The sequence below is a fragment of the Chelon labrosus genome, assembly GCF_963514085.1.
Source record: "Chelon labrosus genome assembly, chromosome: 4".
NCBI lineage: Eukaryota > Metazoa > Chordata > Actinopteri > Mugiliformes > Mugilidae > Chelon > Chelon labrosus.
In genome coordinates, this window is record NC_140340.1 from 13020550 (window position 1) to 13042956 (window position 22407).

The 22407-nt window shown below is 42.0% G+C and overlaps 1 protein-coding gene across 2 annotated transcripts in view; it reads right to left on the reverse strand.

The window, feature by feature from the left end:
* trim62.1 (tripartite motif containing 62, tandem duplicate 1) overlaps positions 1–22407 on the reverse strand; it is a 31972-nt gene that overhangs the window by 8937 nt on the left and 628 nt on the right. Inside the window, exons 2-4 of one of the 2 annotated variants that reach the window (XM_084543836.1) lie at positions 21140–21679; positions 3307–3402; positions 233–489 (exon numbers count right to left, since the gene is read on the reverse strand). In XM_084543836.1, the coding sequence (XP_084399962.1) occupies positions 233–489; positions 3307–3402; positions 21140–21547 (761 nt within the window). In that variant the 5' untranslated portion in view covers positions 21548–21679. Of the gene's footprint in view, positions 1–232; positions 490–3306; positions 3403–21139; positions 22120–22407 lie in introns of those variants that run through there. The other variant, XM_084543837.1, reaches the window with a different exon arrangement.

The window sequence follows — 22407 nt, forward strand, 5'->3', positions numbered from 1 at the left end:
AGGGATTAGCTGATGCCGTTGCTCAAATCTGTACTTTCTCCTAACATTCAGTAGCTACAAGCAGAACACACATTTGGCATGTTGTGAGGTATTATTACAACAATTTACTGCCATATGTCCTAAAGTAAACCTAATCCTTCTTAAAAATAAATGTATTTACAACCGCATTTTCTGATTGGACTGCAGTGATGATACTGGGGCTGTTTCAGCGAACGCAGAGCAGGTGAAGCACCTCTCAGAAGTGACGGCTACGCCCTCCAGGAAGTCGTGTCGCCCCGTCTCGTTGAGGCGCTCCTGCAGGATCTGGATGCCCTCCTTGACATCGCGAAGCTGCTGGCTGTAGCGCTGGATCTTGTGCTCGATGTCGGCCAGCTTTCGGGCCGTGTCCATCTCCAGCTCCTCCAGCATGCTCTTCTGGCGCTCGCGCAGGAAGCGATGAAGGCGCTCAAATGCATCGCCGATGGTCGCACGCAGACTCTTAGCTGAGGACTGAAAAAGAGGAGCCAAAGATGGGACACTTTAGAAAAATAACTCTCAAGTGGGCTATTAATAAATGTCACGACAGGCATGTAAACTTTATATTGTGTTTCAGCGTTTAAGTCACAATAGCCCGACTATTACTTAGACAAGGATCAATAATTACACAGTATTCTGTTGTTAATATTACATTAACAGTCATTGATCAAGCTTGTACATGTATTGATTTTAAGAGGCTCTCAGAGCACAGTGTGTATAACAACATGGTGAAAATAAAGTAGCTTTTAAACGGGAGAAACAAGAGTACTCCGTAACAGAAATAACCCAAAAAAAGACGAGCAGGACGGTGGCACAAAGGACATCCTTTGTAGGAATCAGCTGATTACAAGACACAGGAAAGCTGAACGGAGCAGTTTACACGGAACAGCAGAATGGAAATTAAAGAGTCGAAGAAGAGGGAGAATGTGAAGCTGTGTATCAAAGAGAATAAATGATCTGAGTGTCAGAGAGACAGAGCAAAAGCGTGAGATGTTAAATATTGGACACAGGAGGCTTCTAGTTTGCAGCTTCTGAGAGTGGACATTTATTAAAACTTTCCCAAACAGAATCAGAGAAACAGAGTTTCATTTTAAATTCTTGTTCAAACGCCACTCCGATCTTTGTGATCTGTGGTTTAATTACACTTCCCTGAAAACTCGATCAATCCCCTTCAAACAGCGGGCCTGTCTCTGTTCATTCACAGGTATTCTCTCTCTGCCTGTGGGAACCTGTTAGGATGACTGTTGCTCAGCAAGTGTGAGCTATGACACCAAGGTGGGCAGCTATTCAGCCCTCCTACCTCGTTAAGAGTTGAAAACTGATGGTGTGGAGGAGGAGGAAGAAGAGGAGGAGGAGGAGGACGACTGTGGCAGCCCAGCCATCAGTCACACTGACGTGTTTGCCGTTTTGGCCCAGCAGGCTGTGATGGCACTGAGAGGATGTTTGCAGCCCTTGGAGACAGCAGGCTGGCTACCTTTCATGGCAGCATGTGATTATTAAGAGACTCCCTGGTGGGCATGTGAATAAGACACAATCCTTCAGACTGCAACCCTCCTGACATGAGCCAAGGTCTCAAATTGGAGTGCAAGGCCGTCATATTCAGTTAAAAGAGAGAATTCCCTACTCATCCTTAGCAACAGCCCTGAGCTCGGTTTAACATTAAAAGTGAACGCGACTGATTTTATTCATCAAAGTTTCTTTAGAGGTGAAAATATGCATCGTTGGTAGCTCTGGAAAAAGTCCTGAATAAAATCCTATATTTAACCTAGAATTTAACAAAACGAAAGAAGAAACGCAGAAGAAAGGCATTTCATCGTCAGCTACCTAAATGTATCAGAGATCAATGCAGTCAGAGCATGGCCGTCTTCCAGGCAGAGCACTCTGTGCAAATGGATGTAAATCTAATGAGATCAGCTCATTTCCAATGAGAAGCGGGGGCAGCTGAAAGGCCTACAGTCGAGTCGATGAAACGGACAGACCTGGCTCTCTCTGGCAGCGGAGAGTCCTGCAGTGCAGAGCTCAGACACAAAGTTGAGTGACGCAGCGACATCAGACAGAAGGTACAAAAACGAGAGAGAGAACCTCCGTATTCTCGTCCGTTTCCTTCTTTAGGTAGCGCCCAGAATAAAATATTCCAGTCTCCTTTTTGTTGTCACGTCCTACTACACAGCACATAGAAGGCGTGTTTAAACAGGCTCGAACCTGGTGCACACTATGGCAGCAGCCAACAGCAAACAAATGTTTGACAAAGCTGTGGCGTCAACTGCAAGGCATCAATATGACAGATAATGCCGATGGCTACGACGTCGCCAGATAGCCTTCCAAATCACTCAGTGTCAATACGGCAGAGAGAAGAGACATGCGTGACCGCGCATGCATGAGAGGTTAAAAGACTGACATATTGAGCGGATGCTCATGGATCGCTGATTAAAACAAGGTGCCAAGATTAAAGCGCCGCTCAATAAACCAATTTATGTGCTGGAATTTAACTGTCAATCCGAAGCAATTAGGGAGGAAGATAGAAAATCATTGACTGAAAGACTGCACACACTAAACAGACCAGCTCTTTATTTTCTGCTCACGGAGACATTTCTTTTCTTTCTCCAAGGATTTCTTTACCAAGGTAAATATCCTTACAATCTATGGTTAATTAATCGTTCCATGTAAAGAAAACAGTGAATAGTTGCTATCACACTGACCTCATGTAATTGCACATTCAAAGATTAGAGACGGGATAATCAGTAATTAATGTGTCCATCAAATGAACCTAATTGGAAACTTATTAATTATTTAAATTATTTAAAGCAAATTTGCCCAAAAGTTCTGTCTTTTCAAATACACATATTTCATGAGTTTCTCAGACTGGGTCATTATTATACACATCTTTCTAATTATCCGATTTTGAGAACTGTTATTAACTACATTCATTAAATAAATGCCAGTTTAATCAATGTAAATTACTGATTGTTGCAGATTGCCCAAAAATATTCAGTTTACTAAAATAATGCAGCAGAGGCATTTTTGCTGGATAAATTATGATTGCATTGAAGTTAGCTGCAGATCTTCTTATCTAGTTAATTACAAACCGTTTCAGCTGTAGACCAGATAATAAGCGTAATTTATATCAATGTAAATTTAACATTTTTTGACTTTTGGTGGATTAAAAAAATCCAGAAAGTTGCCATTATTCGATATCCTTAAAGGCAATATGTTTTAATAAGAATTATCTTTAGTGACTGCAACAGGGGCAACAGTTGCTGGTGGTGCAGAGCTGTGTTTTTTTAAAAGTACCTTGGTCTCAGTGAGTTGTCTCTGCAGTAGCTGCAGGGCCTCGGTGTGTCCCTTCTCACTGTCCTGCAGGGTGGCCAGCTGCTCCTTCATCTCCCTCTGAAACACAAACAACAAGCTACACGTGAGTGACTGGTGACTGGTCTTCAATGTGACAGAAGAGCTGAGCTAAATTCAACAAGACAACGTATTTGCAGCATTTTCTTTCCATTTATAACACTCAGCTTCTTCTTCGTTCCAGCGATATCTTAAAAATGCAGTCAGCTACACTAAAATAGTGCTAATAAAGGCAGCAGGCAAACATCCATTTCCCTCCAATTCTAAATTTCAATGTATTTATTTAAACGGTATTATCTGTGCAACAGCCCTCTATGGTCGGGTGTGAGGCAGCAAAGATTTAAGCCCCAGCTACAAAACAAACAAGCCAGATGGAGAGGAAGATATGAAAGAGATAAAATAAAATCTCTGGAGACGTCAGAGAAAACTGGGTCTCATCTCTAGTCAGGCACACGCTGGCAGAACCTGCACCACTCAGCCACCTCCAGGTCTCCCCAAGGCGCAAGGGAGGCTTTGCGGGAAACGGAGAGGATGGCTGCTGTCAGAGTTTTAAGCACATCCCATGTGCAAACAACATCTGTGTTTTAGATTTAGGTTTTAGGTCGGAAACAGTTTTGCTGATGCACTCCCTAAAGTACAGACTACACTATACAAAATGTTAACTTAATATCTGACCCAGCTTATGAAGTAAGACAAGGGCAGTACAAAAGCGCCTCCAAAAAAACTTTCATGCAGGGTATAAGAAACCATCCCCATGCATGTAGGGACACTTCTGTTACTGCAAGGAAAACAATATATGACAACAGATACTTGGCACAATAGACCTGACCTGGTAAATTAGACCCCACCTTTGTCAAACAGATGTGGTTTCTGTTTTAAGCCACTCTGAACCAGTGTTGTGAGAACATTAGCTCACTAATACTCATCATTAACATGAATTAAACAAAAGAAGAATCAGAACTATGATATAACAACATAATATATAATAATCCTAATATAAATGTGCCCAAATTTGACACAGGCAGCTACAAGCTGAACAGAAACTTGGCACTCAATTCAGGAGGAAACAAAAAATGTAATCAAAGGAAACAACCTGAGACAAGCTTCATTCATTTAAGTTAAGCCGCCGTGCTGCTTGGTGTATTTGCTCAAGCAACCCGTGTGTCCCCTTCTCTGTGATCCACTAAGTGTCACCTCCTCTGAACGCCAACTGCAGCAAAAATCCACCAATTGGAACCGTCAGCTTAGCGGGGCAAAGAGAACAACCATCGCTCAGCTACTGTAATGAACTGAAAGCCAGAATAGACGTTGTCTGACAAGAGACAAACACATTATAATTCTACCAGCGGAATTTGGGGGGAAAAAAATTAGCATTAATTTAAGATGCAGCAGAAAATCCTTGACCTTGATTATTACAAAAAGGAGCAAATGCTGGCTGTGGAAATGAAGCATGTTTCTTCTCAAGGACAGAAGCGGAAAAAACAATGGTTGGTGCAGGGGGGGGGGGGGGGGGGGGGGGGGAGCGTGACTCTCCATGTTAATGATAGGAGTGCGGCAGGCTCAGCAGGCTCTCCGCCTCATCGCTACGCGTTTGTCTGCATCGGGTCAAAGGCCTCTCCCACACAATGTGATAGACCAACACTGACAGACTGGCAGGGAAAACATGCTCCTCAAGTCTTCTGCTGCACACCGACTGACTCGCTGACTGGTCAGGGGAGGGCAACTTTAACCGTTGCCGTCCTCTCTCTAATAGCTGGATGCATCAACATGAACCCACACATCTCTGAAAAAGACCCAAATCCTCTCTGAAATGTTTCCCTTAATGACATGTTTTTATTTCTATTTTGCATCATCCTCTGGATTACCAACAGGATGTATCCACCCTGGTCCACTTACTGAATAGCACTAGTCACTAAAATTAAATGTGCTGGAGAACATGTGAGCCTAAGCTGAATTTAAGCTGGCAACGCTGCATTTTAGAAACAGCAAAAATCAACCTAGGTGAAATCATCTTCACACACTTCCAAGGAATCCCTAAACCTTCTCCATAATGTGTAATTACATAATCCTCTTTAACCTTCTTGGAAGCCAAAACCTCTCCCTTTGTTTGGGAGATTTTCTGTGATGACATTTCTTGCAAAAAACCCCACAGCTGTGGTGTCCATTACTGCAAGAAACTGGATTTGATTTGGACATGATAGCTACAGGAAAAAAAAAATGTCTGCACCTTTATTTAATGACATAACAAAAATAAAAATAAATAAAAGTCAGGGAGATGAATGGTGGTATAAGCAGACACTGACAGCTACGTTTGAGTGTATGCAGGAGTGTGTGTTATGTGTTGTGTGTGGAGGCGTCTCTCCTGTCCATCGAATCTGGCCAGCACAAGTCTGACATGACATTTCCCCAGGACGTCAAGTTGCAGGAAATGGGGGTCACAGCTAGGGGATTATAAATCTAAAACTCATTTCATCCTGCTGTCATTCCCTTCTTCCTCTTACTCTCCTGTCATGTTAGCAGCTCTGAGGTAGATGTATACGATATACAAGTAAATAAATTAATAAAATAATAGACTTTTGTGACTGTGTTGTGTACGGGGCTTAGAATTCCTCAAACTTTCCTCGCGGCTGGAAGCTTGATTACATTCAGCAGCACGTTCAGGATTTAAAGAGCATTATTGCCAGCCTCAACCAAGAGGCGAACAAAACAACATGCAGTGTCGCGGCATGAATAATAAAAAGCTCACAGGATGGAGAACTTCCTCTCACACACGCAGATAAGAGTAGCTTCGAATGATTTCATTCACATTCATTTAATCTTTTTCCATGGAAGACGCACGAAATGCAGAAGCCGGTATGAAAGGCTTCTAATTACAGCGGCATCTTTTTCATCTGTTTATCATTAGGTGACAAGTGCAAGAACCCAGTAGACGCCACAATAAGTCAGTGTGCTGCAAGGTGACGTTCACAAGGACAGCTTGGTTTAACCTTCAATCGAGCCATGGGTGTAATTCTGTCAGGTAGCAGACAAGGTGGGTAAATAGGATGTCAGCCAATAACACTACTGTCAACACAACGGAGCCATCGCAGCCAAACCAATAAGCTTTATGGGCTTGTTGTAATTTAGTGCGAAACAGTCTGAAATATGTTATCCTTACAGCCAGTACAAAATCACAGAGGTAACAATAAACTGTGTTTTAAAGGGTACAGGGGCTAAGTCTGGGGGCGGAAAAATTAAGCCACCTCAGTGGGGTCGAAACCTGCAGTTCCACTAGAGGCCGAGTCAATCCCTGTAGACCTCCAGGTTAAAATGCCCAACAAAAATAAACATGTTTACACCGTGGCACAAGGGTTTTGGTCTCGATAGACAGTTTCTCCCATTAATGACAACTGTGCAATTTCTCCCATCAAACAAATTGTATTAAGGCTTAAAATAATGCATAATTAAGGAGAACAGCCACTTTGAGTGACAGCTGGGTGAGAGATTATGGGTTACATCCATTTTTATGCCACCAAAACTGTCCAGACTATGAGTTATATTTAAGTCCATGTGACTTCATGCTAACAGCTCATGATAGACCCAAGCTTGTATTTTATGATTGTGTGTATAATATTCTAATAAACACTACTAATCAAAGACGGCAACACACATACAATCAGATGCAATCAGCAGTAAAATATATCATAAGCAACAGAAATTAAATTAGCACGGTGTTAAAATGTGCCTGTGCGTGGTCCCGTCTGCGCAGCGAGAGGACACTTTCACAGCTTGAAGATACTGACAAAGGCTCCAGAGAAAGAGCCAACAGTCGACCACGACAAGCAAACGGCCGCTACTGATGTCACAATCACAGAAATACTGGCTGCGATACGAGCTGTGTGTTCTGAGGTTCAAGATTAGAAAAATATTCTCGTCATCTCTGAGAGTGCCAGCCAGTGCAATATCAAAATGCAGACCAGCAACCTCTAGGGATACAACACATTGCGTAAGCACATAGCCTTTCAAAACGTTTCTTTATACATATAATACAGGCCATCAGTTTCACAGACGAGAAAATAATAGATGATTTACTTGAACTCTGTGTAAAGTTATTATGAACTGTGAGTAAAAGGATTTCAAGCTCGTCATCCAAATGTTTCACCTGTCTGTCCGGTGCAACAGCTGTGTGATCCGCCCCTCCCTCCCTCCACAATACTCTGGCCCCGGCGGCATCCAAAACAAAAACTTGTGAGAAGAAACAGAAAACAGGACAACAAAAACGCTGTCTCAGGCTGCAAACTCTGGTGCATATTTGTTCCAAGACATCAAACTGAGCTCAAGCTGTGCCGTACATTCCTGAGCCTAGTTTCCTCTAGCATCAGCAGAGCCTGCAGCCTCTCCAGGGGGATGAGTGCGTCCCTGCAGCCTGAACTCAGCCAGCAGAGCAGGCAGAGGCCAGCTGAGCTGACGGAGCAGGCCTGGCTCAGAATGCTGGAGGACAGAGACACACTTTTCACTTCCCACATCTGTCCTACTGAGACAGAGATGAGCACAAGCGTGTACAGTACGGTACATCCGAATGTGTGCGACTGCTTCATAGAACTGACTGGTGTGTTAGGCTGTGAGCACAATGGAGATTCTTTATAGTGATAAACAGAGCAGATGATCGAAAGTAATGTAATTTGAAACAAATTTGATAGCTGAATAATCAATTGACTTGAATCTTGAACATCCCTACAAATAAAAACAAGTTTCGTGTAAAATTTGAACAATAGTAAATTCAATATTTTTGAGTTCTGGTGTTTCAAGCCAACTATCGACCACTAACCGGTGTTGGGCCGCTGGGAATAGAGGTGTTTACAGCAATAAAATGGAAATGCAGAAAAAGGCTTTGCAATAAAAAAAATCCTCTACCCCAAGTCCCAAAGCAGAAAAAAAAAAAAAATTTGCATTATCTGAAACCAGAAAGTTTGTATTTTTGCTCTATATGTGACCTCAGTGTTAATCTATCTACATATTTGTAGATTCAGATTTATTGCCAGTATGCTCACAAATATAAAAGGATCCATCTTTGTGTTTGGTGCACTAAAGAAGGTAAGAAATAACAACATAAAATTATTTTCTTACACAGTTAAGAGGTAAAAGGGATAATTCATTATGTGGTATTACTAAGTCTACAACAGCAATCTATGCAGTCATCCAATATTTGATAGAAACGATAGACCTATTATCTGCTGTGACCCTCAGTCTGATCACAAACGAACCCATGGTCCATTACTTCTATTTTACCACAATCATTTCGTAAATGAAGTGAGTTGAGTGGAAGCGCCGAATGCCTCCGCCACTCCTCTGAATATAGGGCACGTCATGTAAATGATGAATGCTCGGAGGCTGCTGCTCCAATTCCTGGAGCGAGGAAGGGCACAGAGTATGCAAATGTATTACCCCGAACGTGAACAGCTAGGGAAAAAAAGAAAGACACAACACTGCAAGTCAGTTCTAATATATTTATCCTTCAAACGGAAAAGATTCATGGTGTTTGAATTGCTGACAACAGTCTGCACACGAAGCGGAAGGAGGTGTGTTATGAGGCAGCAAAATAGGTTTTCAAGAAAGACAAACATATCTCAGTGGCATCCATGTAAAGGTTGATAATCTAGTGAGTGTAGGACAAGCCATTAAAGAGGAACAGCAGGGCTGCTGTTGGCACTAGAGTGGAAATGTGAGAGGTGTTGACCGATAAGAGCGAGTCTGCTTCTTGTATAAAGTCACTCACCAGCTCGACAGAAGCTACTCTGTGCTTCACCTTCCGCCCCGAGGCTTTTACAGCTCATCTTCTTCTGACTGCTGAGCAGGGCTAGCTTCTGCACAGATATTTAAATGAGGCATCCAAGCTGAGCCCATTTTTACAGCTGAAATTGGAAAATTTATTTGACAGACAGCCAGTTTAAATGCTTATAAGCCTAATATGAAATTTCAGAATATTTCTCACAGCAGAAGCCATTTTCAGACCCTCTCTGAACAACTATCAATCAACCCTGTCAAGAGCGAGATGCTAATCTTAGAGAGGGCTATGCATCATCTCAACAGGCAACTAATGAAAGAAAGGAACATTAACATGGAAAAATACATCCTCCAGGCCTGTGAGCAGAACAGAAAATATAAAACCAAATGCAAGCTTCTCACATGAGTCACGGACTTCTATAAAGTATGGGATCCTAAGTAAAGATGGTTTAAGTTGTTAAGATGTTTGGAAACATCTGACTGTGCAGAAACTCCAACTGAAAAGACCTCTTCAGATATTTTTTTTATTATTATTATTGTGTGGGGAGAGGACAAGTAAAGTCAAAACTGCAATGTTCAAGAAGTAAGACAACCTAATTCAAAATCCAGCAGTTCAGTCATAGCGACGACAGCGACAGCAACTTTCTTAAGAGTATGACCGTGCGTTTTACTTTGTATCTCAATGTAAGAATTTCAGTTATGTTCAGTTTTTAATTCTCCACTTTCAGTAGTCTTTGATACTAGATCACTGCAGGTTAAACACCATGGCTCATAACAAGAGGCAAGCTCACGGCCAAGGACAGTGTGGACGTTTTCAGGCAGAGAATATTAAAAAATAAAACGCTAGAAGAGAGTGCTGGTGATTTTTAAATCTCCCACAGGTGTGAATATGAGTGTAACTCTACACAACTTGGTTGATACTCCACGCAGAGCATGAAAGTGGTTGACATGTGTTGTTGTGAGCATTTAAACTGGCACGCTGCTAGCCAGCTGCGTCGAGTTTCTCCGTCTACTTCAAAGAACGCCGGTAGCTGATGTTGGAGTTGGAGCTCGTAAATTAACAGTCACTGAAAATCACTGCAGCACAGAGAAGACTTCGTAGTAGATGGTGTGTAGGAGGCAGAAGGAGGGTGAATTTTCTGTGCCTCTTCGGCCACTGAGAGCCACGGACGAGTGAGGCCATTTCAGACCAATTACAGTTACAGCTGCAGCACAATGCACAGTTACATTTCAGGGGAGGTGTATAGCAGGTGCAGGAGACAATCAGCCACTGGCCAATGTTCAAGTGAGCGTCCATAGCCCTGGTTTTTACGGTGTGTCTCACCGTTTGTGCTTGTCGGACCCCTGTCGACTGGATTTTGGCTGATTGAGCCTTCTGAATACATAAGACGTCACTCTGACTGGAAAACCAATGCTCAAGACATGATGTGGAAAAAAAATAAACTGTAGGCCAGCTCTTTACGACTGCTTTTAATTCTTCCTAGCTTGTCTTAATGTACCCATTTTCCCTTTTGAATGACAAAACAGACTTCTGCCACCTTCTAGTAAGGACTCTACCGTTGCCTGTGGCCTTCTATGGTATGTTCACGTGAAATTTCCTTTGCCCAGACACAGGTGTCAGGACGTAAATAATAAGCAAACAAATGGATGGCTGTGTGGTGGAAATGTTCATTCAATTGTTTGGTAAAATGTTTTTATTGAAACTATTTCAAACATCTCAGCTACAGGCATAAGAGCACTCCTCTGAAGAGCTGCCTTTTCTATTATCTATTTTCTATTGCAGAGTGACTTCACCCTTCGGTCACAGTCAGTAAACACGCCCTGAAAACGACCCTTGGACACGTTGGACTGCCAGCAGATTTTCACCACAACCAAATACAAGCTTGTGTCATCTTCTAGAAAAAGCTTCTTAGGATTAGTCAAACCTCTAAGAGTCAGCATGCTGTTAATATAAAACCATGTCGTATTTGTCAGGCGTACAAATCACCTTGTGAAAAAAAAAAAAAACAAAAAAAAAAAAAACATGATGTGGTTGCATGCCAGCCAGCGCCACACGGCAGGGATAACAAACAGATTTGTTTGCCTCTACTTCATCTTAGCGTCATGGGTGCAGCTGCAAGCTATTCTACTATAGCCTGTTACATGTGCACTATTCAGGCTACAGCTCGCCGAGAGCTCTATCTGACCAAATAGAGCATACGCCTGCTTCTCTTTCACTTAGTCCCCTGACATCAAATAAATATTTGGGATGTATGCCTCTTTTGTCAAGCCACACTCTACAACAGCAGACCCTTTCCTGCAGACAGTGGAAGTGCAGTTGTATGAATTTTAAGTATAGCCACTAGTCAGGTTTGTGTGTTAGTAAATCCCCTGATGATTTCCAATAATCTTCATATTCTAGCCTGGATCATAACACTACAAAACAAATTCAAAGCACGGTGCAGGGAAAAACATATCTGTTTACAGTTAATGCATTCAGAATTTGTACAAAAATGACCGGTTTCAACCCACACAGGTCAACCAAGTTTATATGCTGCACAAGTTTACGATGAGTTCTCAAGAACTTTTTTGATCCTAATTAGACAGAAACCGAGGGCATGCATAAAGTATAAAAGCATAAGTGTTGTGCAAACAAAATGTTCAGAACAACAAGTACATTTGTATTCAATACACTTCCAAATAGAGAGCGAATACAAGACAACCTTTTAAAGCTTGTGCCTACCTCACTTGCCTTAATAGTCAATGTAATGTGCTACAGAAGGTTTTGTTCAGTTGTTATTCTAACCGAGAATAAAAGCATTTTTAGTGTAAATGTCTGAGGAGAGTGCTTTTAAAATTGATGCATCTATCGTTTCATCTTTATAAAACAACAGGATGCTCAAATGTTCCTCACCAGGACGGGCACAGATACCAATTTATCTAAAAATGTGGACTGAAACTACCAATAATGTTGTATAGCCTTTCAAGTAAGACACTGAAAAGTATTTTTTTTTTTTTTAACCAAAGTACAACAAGAACTGAAAGCCTGAAAGCATTCACCCTCTTTGAAATGGCATCATTTAGTATATATAGTGGAGAATCAACAGCCTCTAACATCAGCTCAGATTTGCTGAGACTACCTCCGCGCTGAGCTACTTAATTATGAAAGATCTCTATCTACATGTTAATGGCTGAACAGTAAAAAAAAAAGCTGCAAAGAATTATTTTCTTCCAGGACCCATTTAATTCAGTTAACAACAAATCTGTGCTTTAACCCGAACAACATCCACACCTCACTAGCAAAAGATTGATCACATCAGGACATCATCTAGATTGGCAATTAAAAAAGTCAAAAATCATCTTTGTTTTTCGATATACCATGACCTGGATAAGTGATGACTGATCTTCACAGGCAGCCCAAAATCAGGTCAATTCAAGAGCTCAGTTTTCCTCATACTCACGCTTCAAATATTAGCCGGTCGGGAGAGTTTCCAAAAGCTTAGATTTCTGTTTTTGAATGTTACTTCAGATAAAACAAAGAGAAAAGCACACTTCTTCTGAAGGGTGATTGTGTACATAGTCTGAGAGAAAGAAGCAAACATTTCCAAACACCCCAACTTCTTTTAAAGCCTTAATGCCTTTTTAATGAAACAACATATATAACTTGCAATTTATTGTCACTTTAATAGATGGGGCTGCAGATAAGAGGGCCGCACCTCCTTGACTTTGCCTGATTAAAGCTGTAGCACATTTCACAGCTCTCTGAACTATCTGACAGCAGCAGCTATTGTAAGTCACTGAGGATGAGAGCGTGTGCTAAACGCCTAAACTGTTAACAGCTGCTCGAGCAGGAATCCGCTGTTAATGTGGAGACTGAGAGCGGAGACGTGTAGAGGAACCATGGTGAGCAGAGACAATACAGCTGGCTGCTCCTCGCTGATTAGCCTGAATCCTGCCGAATGCAGTATGGTAAATAAACAAAGTCCAAGAACACTTGGCCATAAAAATGTGAATATACCATACATCACATTAGAAGTTAGGGTGTTTAAATTCCTAACTGAGATATCAGTTATAATACAGGCTAACCCGGGGCAGTCATGTAGATAATAAATTGGACTTATAAACCTTGATAAGTCCGTACAGTTTTATTGACTAAAGCTGTTTATTCAACAAGACTTTTTCTCACAACTCTGATAATTACATAACATTTTAGGAAAACAGAAATAACTGCTGCTCATACGGAGATCTTTTACCTAACCCCATCACTAACACTAGACCGATCACGCAAGAGCTTTTCCTGCACTTGCCTGCCTATCGATCATCATCTGCCCCTCAGCACCTGCACTGATGCAGGAACCACAGGTTTGTAGGTAAACTAAAATACCGCTTTGAGACTTGTAGGCAAAAGAGGCAAACATCTACAGGTTTTCTTCTCTCTCCCGCTAAGGCGACTGGTTAGCTCAGGGGTCACGTCTAAGGCGGACTGTTTGGTAGCTGAAAACGAGGACTCCTATCAGCAGCAAGTCTAATTAAATCATCTACAGCAAATCACGGACACAGGGAATTACAAGAGATTACAGCCCCATCCAACCCAGCCCAGACCCCCAAGAACAATGGGCTGTAATCGGTCTTAATTCCCCAGCTAATCAACGCAGGGCTCAGAGTCTCATGGCTGCAGCGGCAGGGAACAGCAGTTCCCAAACATCAAACTGACAAAGACAAAACGAAAAGCAGTCTGAAGAATCTGAATAATGACTCCTCACTCATGGATTATTAACGGATATCAAGATCAGGAATTGTTTCTGCCCAAAAACATTTTCTTCAAACTATCATTTGATATTCTCAACTTGTTGTACCTCTAAGGGAGTTCGAAAAATATATAAAAAATACACCCTTCACTGTGAAGCGTTTTACATTTAAAGTAATCTTCATACTGGTGTCGCTGGTGCAGGGGCTGCTGTCTCTGTTGATTAGGAAGACCTGGGATCAAGATTAATCCTCACTTAATGCAGCAAAACTTTGAGGGCAGCACTTCCACTTTCATTCTCTAATATGACCACAAAATCCCGTCTCTTTGGCGACCTGTCGTCTCGCTCTCTGGCCTTTCCCGACCCGTTCCACCACTCACAGCGTTCCTGCGAACTGCAGGTTTAACGAGCTGCCAGGTACATGTACAACTACTGATGTCACATAGCGGGAACAATGCATTCAATTACAATGAATCATCGAGATGCGGTAGATGTGTGGAGTTTGTGGGTTTCCAAAGAAGCTGAAACAGACTTCTGCTGAACACCTCCCTTTTGAAGAAGCCAATTTGGAAGACTGTAGCTAAGCAAATATACCCGTCACTGCTAGTTTATTCAGCAGCAGTTTCCTACAGTCGTACCAATAAATCCGACCTTCATGAGAGTGATAAGGTACATTTGACCTAATGGTCAGTTTGGAGGCTGCTTTATGCAGATTGCTGTTGCAGTTACATTATATCCACCCCCATCATTAAAACATTAACTAAAACTGAACATTATAATCTTTGTGAAGTCAGGATGTATTACTACATGTTAAGCTAGGTGTGCCTAATAAACTATCCACTTAGTGGCCGTCTTTCACTCACTGTTGGTCAGTTATCTTTGGGACCTCAAATTTCCAAATGTCAAATGTCATCATTTTGAAAATATTAATTTAAAAACGTACACATTAATTGAAAAAGACCTGGACAACTGAATATAATACATCAAGACAGTGGCATTTCAGCCTGACAAAAAAAACTACAAACAACAGTTTATCTAAAGAATGAAAAGAAGAAGAGAGCAACACAAACGGACCTAATGTGCAAAACAAATATTGAATTTTTTGTATGCAAGTTCAGTTTTTTTATCACTTATTTTACTTTAAACTTAAAACACATTGCCCTCGCATTTCTTTAAACAGAGGAGGCGTTTATCTACAGTCGTTTAGAAGAGCGTCTTAAGCTGCAGTGATTTGAAAAACACCTGTTAAGCTTGAGATGGTTCACACAGGGCATTTTTTTCAGTCATCATAGCTTTTTGTGAAACAAGGTCTCTCTGCATCTACAATATGTGGCTGCTTATTAACAGCTTTCACCTGCATGTCTCCTGCCTCACACTCTAATGAGACATTTTCACTCGCTAGAAAACATACAGCAAATTGCAAAATCATCTTCTCTTTGCAGAAGGCGTACATTTCTAATGCACAACAGATGTGGAGACATCTGACTCACTTAACTGAAGCGCGAGCCAAAGTAATCATCTAAACAAGACACAATGTTCTGTGTGAAAAAAGCCGAACCAACCCACTTTTTAAAATCAATGCAGCTGTTTATCTGCTAATCTACCAACAGCATGGTGTACGCCGAGCATGCAGCATAATCTGTCTTGCCTCAAGTACCATCAGGGGTATCAGTAATAAGTGCAGTATGAGCTACCACCTCTCTCTGGATGAGGATATTTGCCAGGACTCCTCAAATGAAACATGACTCTTCTCTCGTTCCCCATAGCTCTGTTTCTGCCACACTGCCATTGCTGACCGCCAAACTAGGCAAACTCATTTGTTTGTGGTGGATGCGTGGCAAATGAGTCTGCTCAGAACTAGCGTTGTCAAAACAATTTGTCACCAAACCAGTTATGTGGCACTTAATAAAGAACATAGTTTGGAATCAAGAAGATTACTGACACAGGAGACAGAAAGACGGAGAGGGAGAGATGGAGCTGCTAGAGCAGAGGAGAGTGAGGCGAGCCACAGGGGAGATGGCAGCCGTGGGTGCCCTTGAAATTGCCTGACTCATTACTGCAGCAGCACGGCCATGCGTGGTGATGGCAGGCTCAGAGAGAGCTCTCGGCCCGGCGCTGACAGTCGGAGAGTGAAAGACAGCCGTGCTTTTAAACCACCAGAGGAACGCTTCAAAGGATGATGTTCTCATTTTCCATTTTCAAACGTCACCTTACATCAATGCAAGGCACATAGGGGAAAAAATGCTAATTTATTTTCATGATTAACCCCCCCTGTCTGTGGTCTGATAAGAAAATAATAACCTGGTAGAAGATGGTGTTAATGGAGAACAGCAAACAGGTACATCTGCACACTTTGAATGACAGGTCTGTGTGGGTGACTCAACACCACAGTAATCATTTAATTCTTCTCTCGCTTGGGCTTTTGTCAAAATGAGACCAGCATCACTGCACAGCTGCCCGCTGCTATTCTCCTCGCACATACAGTATAGTCTATAGTATCGGAAACAAAGTTCAGTCCCCAAATACGCATGGATAACCAGGGGCTGCAGTCGATTTCCCTTCTTATCTGGTCTTACACCGCTGTCAAGTAGAGCGGAAACACATCCCTAGGGCATGTAGACAGCCGGAAGAGTCTGTGTAGCCTCGCAATACTGTGGCTGCACTCAGCCCACAGTAGTGACAGTCTCCATCATAACAATTAAAGCACGCTGGCTGCTGTGGCTTCCATTTTGTCCTCCGCAGGAGTTGACTGCCAACTTTAGGCCACAGTGGTGTGGTAATACGTGCACAGCTTCGTCCGGCTCCAATCAGAGTTACAGCCAGCCAGCCAACCTCTATTTAAGATGGCGCCAGCGCTCCAACTCTAGCTCGACCAAGGGAGGGAACTGTAACCACGTTGCCTAAAAATAATGGCATTGTTTTCCTGAGCATAAAGCACATACTTCACATGGTGAAGGAATGGGGCTCTGTAGATAAGAATATATAGCCTCATGGTTAAAACCTCATTTAATGAGTTCAAACCTAGTTCAAAATAAAATATCAGAGGATTAAAATGATGTGTTGATTGACAATCTGCATATTATTAATGCGGATTGTGGCGCAGTTTAATGTGTTGGCGCTCAAGAAGTTTAAAATATTTTTTTACATTTAGAGAGCTTTTTGCTCTTATACGAAAGGTTTAAATGTGGTTCCAAGCCATGCAGTACGATTGCTGGAATAAAACCCTTTCTAATCATAATGCATTAGTTGCTGTGAAATCTCTGCTCCCTGGAGCAAATGGCAGAGCGGCGAACAAATCCTCCTCGATCCTACCTTAATGTTCTTTATGTTGAGAAATATGTGCAGGCAAGCAATTATGTGCCGGGTGAATGTTTGCCAGATGTGTGTGCGTCACCGCGCAGTGGTCGGGTGCTGGGTGCGTTTGTGCATTACAGATTTGGCCACGGAAGCATTTACGGCGGAATAGGATGCAAATCGGCAGGAGGTAAAGCTCTCAGCACAGCAACAAGACTCAGGGCTTGAGGTCAGCGGAGTGACATGCCAGGCTAAGGAGATTACATTCTGCCACAGACTAACCAACGGCTGCCCTAGTCACTAGACACTGGTCAGTCAAAAATTCTGTCAACACAGAGCTATGGCAGCAGTGTCATGACAAAACAGAAAGATGCTGCACTTTAGGAGTATTGTTAGTTGGAGAATATGAAATCAAAGGCTTTAAAAACTTGGAATCTGTGCTTAAAATGTCATAACCTCAGAATGAATCTGGCAGTCACATGGCAGATGTGCTTATCAACAGACTATATATCTGTACATACAGATATATAGTCCACATATCTGAGTCAGGGTCTACTGATGTTGAAAGTCAATTGTGACATCCTTGTAGCATTGATTGTGAAACAAACTAATGATCAGTGTTGAGGAAAAGGTCCTGGGGTGAGAGCATGCCATAGCCTAAATAGAAACCCTGCTGGGAAAATGGGCAGTAACAGTGAACTATTACGCATGAACTAATCCTGGCAGAATCTATTTTTGTTTTTTTTTGTTTTCCCCAGAAACAGAGGAAAGCATAGTAAGAGCCAGTCCTGAATTCCATGTGCCAAATTATCAAACAATTCAACACAAAGAGGCAAAGCTTTGGCTCTCGACCTACCAAATCCCCCCCCCCCCCCTCTTCTCCAAACTTTCCCACCCTACAAAAACTCTAAGGTTCACTTTAAAGAGGCCAAGAAGCTGGCACGACATGTGTCCCTCTGGCGCAGGCAGTCAAAACACTGGAGCAAATTGCTGCTGCAGCACTTCAACACATCCCAAGCATGTTGTTTTGGCATTTAGTTTAGCATCGTCAAGCCCCGTGGTGAAAGTGACGTTTGTGGCTGCAGGCCCAGCTCTTGCACATTATGCTATTGGACACACGGTTCCTGTCTGCTCACTGGAATAAAAGTAAATAAAAATAACAGGACAACTTGTAAGCTGCCTAATACCACAGAGCATTATTTACACATGTTACTTCCTACTAGATAATCAATTCAGAGAATAAAGTTCAGTAGCAGGATACAGTGCAAATTCCTCGTAAGATGCATCTTGTGATCTTAAACGAATGGGACATAAAATAATCGTAGCACCATCTGCTGCCTCTTCATGATGTCTGTGTTTGTCTAGTAGGGATGAGACATTACATAACAAGCCACCCCACTTGTAGATCTAAAAAATGCAAGTATGCCAAGCTCATCATGGGACACGGTTGTTTCCGACAGGGCCTTTGTGTGCTCATACTTCCTCTCAGGATTGCAGAGCTGGGAAGCCTCCAAAGCTCCTGCCAGAATACAAAACGCCACAACACGGCCTTGAAAAGAGCTCCAAGCAGAGGGACAAGCTGATGCCCAAGAAAAGAGAAACATCTTGTGCTGGGCCTAATTACTTCAGCTCCAGGATTACACAGTTTTGACCTTTCTCAAGCTTCCACTGCAGAGCCTGATTGGAAATTGAGGGGGGCAGCATTGATGTTCACAGCGCTTTTAATTATACTTAATGCAGAACACAGAAGGGAACACCGGTATCTCAATACTACCAACATACTGCATGACTGTGTTTACATGTAATCATTTAATTAAACTGAAGGCACTTGCATATGTTTAAAACCTTTATTTACTCCTCATGCAACACTTTGATGGTGCCAACTGGTCACAATCCAATTAAAACTTTAACATTTTTTCCAGCTTAAGAAAAACTGCACACATACCACACATCAAAGTTGACTTACATGTCTTTGGGCATATAGGAAAAATTAATGTAAAGCCGTTTGTAGCTCCAGAGAGAGCTACATTTCTGCTTGAGGCGAAGTGCTCGAGGATACATTCACTGCAACTAACATAACAAACCCAAACCTTCAGCTAAACTGAAATGATTTAAAAAAGGAAAATATTAAAACTATAAGTAAAATGTGTCCAATCGTGGTAAATTTCAATAATAAATTATATGCAGTTTGTTATTCAGCACCTGCTCTTCATCAGATGGATTTAATAATTCATCCACAATTCGCATATAAAGCCACTCACTGATTCAGAGCGTGTGGAATGAGCTCGTCAATGTCAAAGATATGCTTTCAGAAAAGTGTAAGTGGTCAGCTTCATGAATAGTAAATAGGCTGAGGCTATTTAATTGATATAGTCTGTGCAACGAGGCAACACTTAGCAACACACACACAGCTGCAATCAAATGTAGACATACAGCAAAGGATTATAGTAAAAAAATGATCTCCAAATTATCAACACTCAACACTGCAAAGCCAAAAGCACAGATGACATTAGTCGAAAGCGGTTTTATTGTTGGTCTGAGGTGCAATGTAAGAGCCTTAACCATTAAAAACCATCACAGCCGAATGTTACCTCGTCAGTTCTTCATCAGAAACTTCACTGTGCTGTTTGTAACGCAAAAACATGCCCTGGTTTCCAGTAGATATGAATATATCTACATCGGTAACAGCGTGGAGGACATGAGGATTGAGAGAGACTACATAACATTAGACTGGAATGTGTTGCTATGAATACTGGAGCAAAGAAGGAACGGGATTAGGGGCTTTGTTTTACAGTTATTGGATTTTGGCTCTGTGGGAATGGAATTATCCAAACAGTGAGACGAAATGAGGCACTGAACCAGTTCTGTTAATGTGGAAAACACGACTCTGTGTAACCACATATGACGCATAAACACGAGATTTGCAGGGAAGTTCATATCTTCACAGTCACCGACAATTACTGGCAAGCATCCTGGAACTAAAACGTCATGAATCATTTAGGAGTTTTCCCCTTATTTTAACGAACACTTTGGATCAACTGGTACATTTGAATTGAATTCCTTACAGAGTCGAGATCCCTGAACTGAAACAAGCGTAACTTTTAAGCACTTTTAGGCCAAGCTGAAAGCACATAAATTATAAGAAATGTGGGGAAGAGAGATGAGATTAGCAACAGAGGTATGCTTGAAGAGTTGAACTTCAACATCATAACTGAAATATTATAAATCCAGGACGCAATTTTGTAATTTGTTGTGGCATGTATGTCGAGGAAGTATTGACACGCAACTGAACTCACAGATCAGCAAGGTGATGTGACCTTTATTTCGCTAGATACATCCTGCTGAGATTCCAGATTTAATTTTTGAGTGGGACCTGCCAAACTGGAGGCATGAAGGTTGAGACAAATAAACCAACAACACAAAACGAAAAACAGCAAATAAACCCATATATACCCAACGCTAAAAGTTAAAGAAATTGCCTTGGGTCCAAAAGTTAAAAAACATTCACAGTTTCCAATAAAGATCTAATTCTTTGGTGCACAGTGCTTATCTATTTCCCCCTAGGGTGAAACCTATTTCAAGTTACTCCAGGCAATAGGGGCTGCACACCTAAACATCTTTTTACCCAGTTCAGTACGCACCACAGAAACCAATCCATTGACCTCTGATCACAACAAGAGCAATAAACTAGAATCTCATTATGATCTGGGGTCAGCACACTCATGTGGGCATCAGTAAAAAGCAAGTGAGATATTTCTCATTCGTCAGCAACTATTGTACGAGAAGTACTCATGAGGAAAGCACAAAATCTCCAAACTGCTTTAGTGGAGCTGCTCTGTGGAAGGAGAGGACTTGACGCTGAACTGTCTGGGCAGCTCCCAAGGGGGGAACGAGTGCAACTGCCTGAATGTGATGCAGAGCTCTGATGGGTTTTAAGAAAATGTCAGCCTCACCCTTGCTAATGAGCTGTCAAGAGCGTGTGTGGTGCGACTGACCTGTATCTCCTCGTACGCCTCGTCAATGGTTGTGACTTGGTGCTGCTCGTGTAGCGCCGGCTCGTCGCAGAAGAAGCAAACCAAACTTTTGTCAGTGAGGCAGAAGAGCTTGACCTTCTCGTGGTCCTTGCAAGGGTAGGAGCTCCTCTGAGCGTTAAGGATGGCGTCCAGAGGGAAGGCCGAGTAGCGCTCCACAATGTTGGATAACTTGAGACTCGGCGAAAGCAGAGGATCGGTGAAGGTCCTGCGGCACTCGGGACAGTCTCGCACTCCGTGAGGCTCCTGTCTGCTCCAGTGCTCGGTAATGCACTTGCGGCAGAAGTAGTGCTCGCAGCCAAAGCTGACGGGATCCTGGTAGATGCTGAGGCAGATGGAACAGAGGAGCTCGTCCTTCAGACAGCAAGCCATTTGCAAAGACAGAGGCAGAGCGGCATCTAAGAGTGCAATGTTCTGAGAATACTTGGTTTAATGTGTAAGAGAGTGGCTCACTGCCATGCAGGAGTTGACCTTCGGGAATCTTGGAATTTCACGTTATTGTCTCTGCAAAGAAAACAAAAAACCCCAAAACAATTAAGAACGGAGATAGATGCCTTAAGCATTCAATCAAAGAATAGTACAGTAATAGATATAAAGCAAAGAAATCAATACGATCGGCAGGTTCTTTCTGTAACACATTAACAAAATGGGTTCAATGATAACACCTTTAATATTTAATCTTACCCAAAAGAGCTTCCAGGGAGCTCATATAGCTGGGTCTCACTTCAGACAGCTAACACCAGCTGAACTCAACATGCCTCTGAAAATGGAGCTGTAACAATTGCCTATTTAATTGATCGGTTGACCCGAAAAGGAAACTAATCAGCAATTATTCTGATGACCAATTATTTGATTTGAAGGAGAAATGGCCCCAAACATCACAGCTTCCAGCTTCCCAAACCTGATTATGTGGCATTTTCTAAGACTTTCATGACAGTATATGTAACATATGTGGTAGAGGAGTGGACCAATCAATTAATCAATGAACTGGGAAAATAACCAGCACACTTATCGACACTTAATATGACTGTTACAGGTTTATTTTTTAACAGCACCTTTACTCAGACTAAAGACAAATTAATGAGTAAAGTGGACAAAACTTTAATGCTTCATCAATCACATTTAACTGAATTTTAAACCGACTTATACGACAAAAAAAAGAAGAGCAGCATTTTACTTTCATTTTGTTAGCTTCCTCCTTACCTGGGATACCACCTCAATATGCTGATGCT